Genomic DNA, 8,358 nt, shown 5'->3' with positions numbered 1-8,358 from the left:
AACATGTCCCACATGTATATGCAGAATGTATAATGTGTATTAATAAAAGTATACACGTTTTGAGACAAAGAAAAATAAGAAAAAACTAATAAAGAAACACAGGAAAACCAAAAAATAAAAACTGTAAATAAAAACACAGAAAGAAGTGAGAAACTTTCTGGACACAGATTTTTTGGGATGATCCCTTCTCAAAACAGGTGAAAACCAGTGAAAGGCTCCACATTATTGGGCCAGACGGAGCTCTATCTCGGAAAGTGCGAGGCATAACTCTCGCGAAGATGAGAAATTAAAGTAGTACAAATTTTGAATTCTTCTCTTTGTCATCAAGGTAGGCTTGCATACTTCAACAAAAAGGTGGGCTTGCATACTTCAACAAAAAGGTGGGCTTACATACTAATGGCCAACTCTCCAATTCTTACATTCTGCATCCTTATGTCTGCAAAAAAAACTTTTTTTGCATTGAATCTATTAATTTTAAGAGTGCATTGCACATGTACCAATACTAGTAGAATGTATGTGCAGATTATACGTGTTTGATTCAAACAATTAATTCTCCACTAATTAAAGGTACATTCCACCATTTTTCTATTCAGAAAATAAGATGTAGATGACACAAAAGACAAAAGCTAGGGGAAACAATTAGCAAGAAAAGTATAGGAGAAAACAATTAAATCTTTGCAAATAGAATATATTGATTTCAGCTCTCGTGCTCACGATCTAAAATTAAAACTGTTTGTTATTTTTTAAAAGAATCGGATTGCTTCTAACTCTAGCAATACCTGCTCTTAGTCTTAGCGGCTGGGACCAACCGGTATATCTCCCGCTCCCTGGGTAGCTAGTCACTTGAATCCCTATTTGGCGCCCGTAGAATTGGTTTCAACTCTTTTTATAGCTGGTCACACCCCATGTAAACATGTGTGTGGTCAGCGGGCTGGACCATGTATGAGCTCCTTGGTCCAGTTTTTTTAAGCTTCTAGAAGCTTCCTATCTGTTTTGTCAAGCTTCTAGAAGCTCCCAACAAGTTTTTGTTTATTGGTTTCTCTTTTTATTATTTTTATTATTCATTTTTGTATTTAATTAAATTCCATGATTTTTCCGTTTCGAGTTCATGACCTTTTTGGTAATTGTGAACAATTTTCAAATATTTTAACATTTTAAAAAATGTGTGAAATTTTTGCCAATTTTCGCTCTATTTTCTAAATACATGAACTTTTTGAAAACTCATTGATATTTTTCAAATCCGGAAATTCTTTAAAAATTCATGTTTTTTAAAGCCATCGATTTTTTTTCAAATTCTCAAACTTTTTATCGAATTTGAAAAATTTCAAATCAAGAAACTTTTTTAAACTCCTTTCTTAATTATCAACATTTATTAATTTAGAAAACTAGCAACCCGTTTTTTAGTGAACAACACAGTAACGACAAAGAAAACCATGAAAAAATCAAGGGAAAGAAAAAGAAGCGAGCTAGTGATGAAGGCACACGAGCGAACGTGGCGGCACCGCGCGAGTGAGCGCTGGGCCACACATGAGGCGAGTTGTGGGCGCTACGAGCTTAGCTGGTGCCAAAGGCTCCAATTAGGAGCTCAAGTCCAGTGGAGGCACACTCGCTATTTTTCTCATTTGGCGGCTATAATTTTATTTTCGATGAACCCCGCCCCAGGATTTTCAAATGTTAATGAAAAAGAGACTAGATTTACAGGACTCGCCCTTGGACATAAACACGTGTGATAAAAACATCATCGAAATTAGTCAAACATACAAAGTCTAAAGAAAAGGATGTAAGTCAATTCACTTCGATCAGAGATGGCTATAAAAATGTCCTCTTTTCATTTTAAAAAACAAATAAACCCAGTACTACTAAACTGCAACCAGTCCAAAGTCCCTCTAGGCCTCCACGATCTGATATGTCTATCTATGTTCCGACGAGACAACCACATCGCTACATGAAGGGAACCTCTAACGCGCTGTCGCCCGTCTCCTCTCTGCCTCCCTCCCCATTCCCCGCCGCTGCTAGCGGGACCGATAATTGGGAAAGCTTTGCCGGAGCTCGGTGAGGCAACTTCATCTCCTCGTGTGCTCGGGCCAAGCCGGGGCGGCTCCGACAGGCCAGGATGTGGCACGTTTGTGAGGTGCGTAGGTGCAACGGCATCATGATATATAGGTCACATGGCAAGTGGAGGTTCATGCTGGTGGTGGCGTTCGGCGGCGGTGCAAGCTCTGCTGAGATCTGGTGTGCGGTGGCGGCAGGCGGTGAAGGCTACATTGGCGTGGGCCTTAGGAGGTGTGTCACATTCCTGACAAGGTATAGCAGCTCGGGATCTCCTTAACTGTGATGGGGCAGAGTTGTGCTGGTCTTTGCGGTGGTTGGCTGTGATGGCATCGAGTGGGTGGGGCTCGGCTTAGCGTCGCTACGGAGGGTGCCGCAGGCCTTGCTGGTGGCGGTGGATGACGTCTTGATGACGTACAGGTGGTGAGGGACGATGTTCCGCGATGGCACTGGCTTGCGGCGGTGCACCCCTCTCCTCTATCACGCTTTGGTGATGTTGGTTCGAGGCGGGCCTCCCCCAATCCAACGGTGAAAATAGGTTCCGACCGACTGGATTTTTTAACTGCATGTTTGGTTACTTGCATCATTTTTGGCCTCCATGCATTTGTGCCTGGGTTCAACTTGCTTGAGCTAATGCGGGCTCAAAACCATGTTTCGTGCCTAGTTTAATTGCCCATAAAGCCCCAACCTGCATTAGAGGCGAACCACTAGCATGTCGTTTGGTTGCGAGAACGTGCTAGTGTTTGGTTGTATTCAAGACTGTGATGTGGTAACCTCTTCTCCGAGTGGTGAGGTTACCAAACTGCACACGCGTGCACACACATACCTAGGCAGAGCCTAGCAATTTGAACAAGCATTCACACTACATTAGCATGCATAGTCATAATAGCGCCGACAGAGCCATAAAAAGATAGTTAACACAAACCGACATACTAACGAAAACACATTAATTTCTTGGATCAAGGCAAGCCTAATTGAGCCGTATGAAACCCTGAATTGAAACCCTATTCAAGTCATTTGAAACCCGAAATCTAACCCTAAACCCAACTCAAAACCCAAACCGAAGCCCCCAACTCTAAATCAATACCTGCATGACTCCCTAAATCGGGCAGACAAGGGCTTACTTCCATTGACGAAAGGGTGAAGAAGGGATCATGAAGGCGGTGGTCGCCGCCTGTGCTCATCGTCCAGATGTTTGATTCGCCGATGCACGCCGCCATCGCCGGTGAGAGAGTCACAATGGATAGAGGGGAGAGTGAGCACTGAGATAAGGGGCGCGACTTCGGGAAACAGCATCATGTCTCCCGCTCGTCCCCTGCGCGTGCAACCGCATGCGCCCTTACACGGGCCTGACTCGTTGGAAACAGTTAATTCGGACGTTCATCGAGAGACTAGCTCTGGGCTACTTCGAGTACCTGCTCTGCAGGACAAACCACATGCGCAGGTAACCAAGTGGCTCAAAATTGCATCCAAGGGCCTGGCTGGGTGTTATGCACGCAACCGAACACGCCCTTACACACTTGCACATGCAGCGAGTCTGGTCTCGTGCATAGATCTTGCACTTTGCACGTGGGCCACCTGAAAAGTTCATCTTCAAATTATAACATATTAATTTTTATGTGTACATTCAGTTATTATAATAATTTGATAGTCAAAAGTGCTTATGTGGACAAATAACAATATATAAAATCCTCAAGGAGGAAGACGACCATTTTGCAAGGAACGGCGCTCTCACTCTCATGATGTAACATCTCGCATGCCAATAATAGGATACGGCAGGAGCACAAAGTAAAGGAGCCAGTTAAAGCGGAACAGGAGCCTCCTTTGGCGCGAAAAAAGGAGCCCCCACCCTTGGCCACCACTAATCTCTTACCCGGAAACAAAACACCGCCGCTGTTCTTGATCCACCGACGACCATTCTCCGGTGGGAATTTTTCGGGGAGGTAATGCTCATACTAGATTGAAAATAGCCGGGTTGTTTTTCTTTCATTGTGTCGTTGATCCAATTTATTTTCTTTGGGGATTGGAGGATCTAGCAAGATCCTCATTGGCTCATTGCAAGATTTTCGAAATCTTGATTGAATTAGTTCTGGATCAGATCATCTATTCCACATTGTACTCGTTGATCCAATTTATTTTCTTTGGAGATTGGAGGATGTGTTGATCGATCCTATTCTGTTGTTGGGAATGCGTACGTCCATCCAGGTCATGATCTTCTGACCGCCCCCAAACCAACCCATCGTGTCCGGCCGGCGAGAACAATGTCTTGCTGCGGCAGCGCCGAGGAGGACACCTACGGCCCGCCGGCGAACCAAGCCGCTCCGCCGCCCAACGTCAACGCTCCCGGTATCCACTCATAATCATCGTCGCCGCTCATAGCTCATATCAATCGGCCAGGGCGCTGGATCTGATCACAGCTTTTTTTATGAACGAAACGACTTTGGCGCAGGCAACAGAGGCGGGCCGAGGGGGCCCGGCGCCACGAGGCCCGGAGGGCCGCCCAAGGTGCTCACCATCGACGTGCCGGCGATACCGCTAGACGAGCTCAACAAGATGACCAACAATTTCAGCGACAAGGCCCTCATCGGCGAGGGTTCCATCGGCCGCGTCTACAGTTGTACCCTTAGCGATGGCCGCCCCGCCGTGATCAAGAAGCTCGACCCCAGCGCCTCGCAGGAGTCCGACTCAGAATTCTCTGCTCAGGTGCGTGCCAAGCATGCATCATCCTCTCAGATGATCTGATCCATGATGATCCCATACTGCCGCACCAAATTAATCTGGTCAAATATATTGGTTGATTCATTTCCTTTGGATTTGGATTCTTCTCATGATCGATCTCATTGCCATAGCTAGCAATGGTCTCCAAGCTTAAGAACGAGTACTTCGTGGAACTCCTGGGCTATTGCTTGGAGGATGGCAACCGCATGCTGGCCTATCAGTTTGCGACCATGGGTTCTTTGCATAATATCTTGCACGGTGCGTCTACTCTACCACAATGTTAATTTGCATCTATCTATGTCAAGGTGACCGCCTGCCTGCTAAATTAACATTCTTACCTTACCGGCCCGTGCAGGCAAGAAAGGAGTGCAGGGCGCTGAACCCGGGCCGGTGCTCAACTGGGCTCAGCGCGTCAAGATAGCTTACGGAGCCGCGAGGGGAATAGAGTACCTACATGAGAAAGTCCAACCATCGATTGTTCATCGAGATATTCGGTCGAGTAACATCCTAATATTTGACGAATTCAGCTCCAAGATTGCCGACTTCAACCTGACAAACCAGGGTACGGAATCCGCTGCCCGGTTACACTCGACTCGTGTGCTAGGAACATTTGGATACCACGCACCAGAGTAAGACCAGCCGGATGATATTGTGTTTTCTTTGACATATCAAATTTATATATGCTCTCGGTTTTGCTACCTTGCTCACATTTTGCTGTTTGGGATTTGGTAATATTCAGATATGCTATGACAGGGCAAATCAACCAAAAGAGTGACGTCTACAGCTTCGGTGTGATCCTACTAGAACTACTGACAGGAAGAAAACCGGTCGATCACACCATGCCCAAAGGGCAGCAAAGTCTTGTTACTTGGGTATTGTATTTAATACCCTTCGAATAAACTTGTCATTGGTGTATCGTCATTCATGGTCTTACATATATATGTTTCTTAATCCTCTGAGGCAGGCTACTCCAAGGTTGAGCGAAGATAAAGTAAAGCAATGTGTTGATCCAAAGCTCAACAGTGAGTACCCACCAAAAGCCGTCGCCAAGGTACGATATTGTAGCAAATCGTGCAAACTACAAAATTTAACAGTACGTGTCCTTGCTGAAGTTGCTTCTCTTCATGTTTTCAGCTAGCAGCAGTGGCAGCGCTGTGCGTTCAGTACGAATCCGACTTCAGACCGAACATGACAATCGTCGTGAAGGCAATACAACCCCTTCTCAACCAAAAACCGGCTGGACCCACCACCGAGGCACCGAGACCCTGATCAATCAGTTCTAGGTGGCACAAAGAATCCTGAATTAACTCTTGCATGGTTCCATGTGTTTTATAAATAGATCATCTACTTGATTTGTCTAGGCCACAGGCTGACCACCTGTGGCGTGCCAGGATCAAAACCTTGTCATGTCAAAATTTTCTAACAGAAAATTGTGTAGACAAATTAAGCAGGAACAGAAAAGAATGCACTTTGTTATGGTAGCAGTCCTTTATGGTTATGCTTATAATTGATATGTATGCAATACACTATAATACATAGGTTTCAACATAAGTAATGAGTATAAGAAATCATTGCCTATTGTATTACACAAACCGGACTTGATATATTTCGTGGAGAAAAATTCTCTCATAGTTGTTGCCGTTGTGTCCTGCAAAAATCAACACTAGCTTCACCCAGAAAATACTAGAGTACATTTGCGGAACTTGACCGACATTGTTGACAGGGCAAACGGAGAGTTGAGGAGGCAAAATGACAAATTGTACTTACAGTCTGAGTAATCTTCAAGATTCAAGATTTAAGCCTAACAAGATTCTAGAGTAGGGGGGTGGGGAGCGTAGCCCACCTTGTACTTACACTCTGAGTAGTAGTTTTCTGCAAAGATAACTAGTACCTTTGCCATTTTTCCATTCCCAAACTAAAGACCACACAAAAAAACAAGGACCCCGATAAATCCAGAACTTTCGGGATTTTCATGGTAAATCGATCATTTTCGATGACAGTTTTAGTAACAGGATGATGGAAAATTTAGTTGACAGACATGACAAATGTGTGTTTAGTGTATTTTTTGCTAGGAAATTGCCATACGTGTCAACTAAACTTGCCATCCTCGCTGTTCGCACACGAACACGTACGTCAACGTGTACCTCCAACATCGAGGGTGATGCACCGCAGCTCACGTCGAAGGAGATCTATCCGGAAGCGTGGTATGCAAGCAATTCGGTGGACGCTTTTGAGGAACCAAAACCCCACACGCCCGGGAGGGACCCTGTCAGGGCACGCAACGACTATGAGATGCCCTAGGTCGATTCGCTCGCCCCCCTAGGGCCTTGAGTTTCGCTGCTCTTCAATCTTGGAGAACGACGAAGAACGATAAAAAGATACGAGGGAGATGATAGAAAATAGATGAACACGAAAAAATAGTAAATCGATTTTTTTGATTATGTGTTGCTCAATCAGTCGTCATCTTTCATCTATTTATGAGGCGGTTGGACTTCCCATATAAGAAAAGGACTTCAAATCACGTCCAAATCTTTCCAAAATTAATCAAACTCGGATTTAGGTAAGTCTGAGACAACAGTTCGGTTTTTAGGTCCCACAAGCCACAAACGACCTAGGATGAAGATGAGCTCAAAATAGAATTTGACTGTTTCGATGAGACGCATAACTTTCATGTTTAACGTTTTTCGATTCGGGTCATCTTCAAGGCCAAATCTCTCTTGTGCCGATCAGATTCGTCAAAAACTGCAGTTTCGATCCGGATCGTTCTGTCCGGAAGTCCATATCGGACTATCCGATCATAACAAAAGGTTTGGATGATTTCGGCGAGCCTGAACGGACAAACTAGTCCCAATTTTCGGACACTCCGAAGAGAGGGTTGCTCAACAATCTTCTCACAATCAAACGAAGTAGCCGCTGGACAAAGCCGGTGCGGGGTGGCTATTTATAGCCATAGCCTTCCCTGGTGAAAAATGACCAGTTTGGACATGCCATCCAGCCAATGGCCAACCGACACGTTCTCAACGGTCGGATTTCAAAGAGCAACGGTAACATTACTTGAGGACGAAGTAATACTAACTCCTCGGTCAAAGACAAATCTCTCGCAGCGAAGAAGATCACAGTCTCTTGCTGGCAAGTATTTGCTTTAAACACAAAGAGATTTCTCTAGCAACTTACATAGGATTTGGGTTTAGCATCAGAGAAACAAAGCTTCGAACGCTACACCCCGCTTAATAGTACGGTAGTCCTATGACTCAATAAGGAGAAGAGAAACAACGAAATAAATGCTATGTCTTCACGTCGTCTTCAATCTTCTCGGTCGTAGTCACTTCCTTTGGACAAGCACCAAACCAGTTGCTTCACGTCAGCAATTTTGGAGGGGTCACTCTTGTCAACATAATCTTCGGTGATAACCTTCACTGCCACGTAGGGGATTATTTTCGTCGTTTGAACCAAACTCCTCTTGATTCTAGGGACCTATTACTCTGTGTGCACTAGCAAACACGTAAGCAACAAACTCCAAAACATAAGAAGGCAAATTATTGTACCAACAAAAAGTAGTATATTGATTTTTTTTCATTGTGTGTTGCTCAA

The 8,358-nt window shown here is 44.7% G+C and overlaps 1 protein-coding gene across 1 annotated transcript; it reads left to right on the top strand.

Moving 5' to 3' along the window:
• The first annotated feature begins 3,873 nt into the window (after positions 1 to 3,873).
• LOC119349224 (probable protein kinase At2g41970) lies at positions 3,874 to 6,248 on the top strand. The gene is made up of 8 exons (XM_037617260.1): positions 3,874 to 3,992; positions 4,255 to 4,395; positions 4,499 to 4,752; positions 4,899 to 5,025; positions 5,123 to 5,396; positions 5,507 to 5,639; positions 5,732 to 5,818; positions 5,902 to 6,248. Exons 2-8 carry the CDS (start codon positions 4,311 to 4,313, stop codon positions 6,034 to 6,036), a joined length of 1,095 nt encoding a protein of 364 aa, XP_037473157.1. The 5' UTR covers positions 3,874 to 3,992; positions 4,255 to 4,310; the 3' UTR covers positions 6,037 to 6,248.
• Positions 6,249 to 8,358: the final 2,110 nt, after the last annotated feature.

This window comes from Triticum dicoccoides, chromosome 1A (genome assembly GCF_002162155.2).
Source record: "Triticum dicoccoides isolate Atlit2015 ecotype Zavitan chromosome 1A, WEW_v2.0, whole genome shotgun sequence".
Classification (NCBI taxonomy): Eukaryota; Viridiplantae; Streptophyta; class Magnoliopsida; order Poales; family Poaceae; genus Triticum; species Triticum dicoccoides.
This window is presented reverse-complemented; position numbering and strand designations above follow the sequence as displayed.

Excerpts from the sequence above, each read along its gene's own strand:
- LOC119349224 (XM_037617260.1), top strand. The coding sequence starts at position 4,311 with ATGTCTTGCTGCGGCAGCGCCGAGGAGGACACCTACGGCCCGCCGGCG. Across the intron at positions 4,396-4,498 it reads GCCCAACGTCAACGCTCCCG|GCAACAGAGGCGGGCCGAGG; the intron begins GTATCCACTCAT and ends ACTTTGGCGCAG. Across the intron at positions 4,753-4,898 it reads ACTCAGAATTCTCTGCTCAG|CTAGCAATGGTCTCCAAGCT; the intron begins GTGCGTGCCAAG and ends TCATTGCCATAG.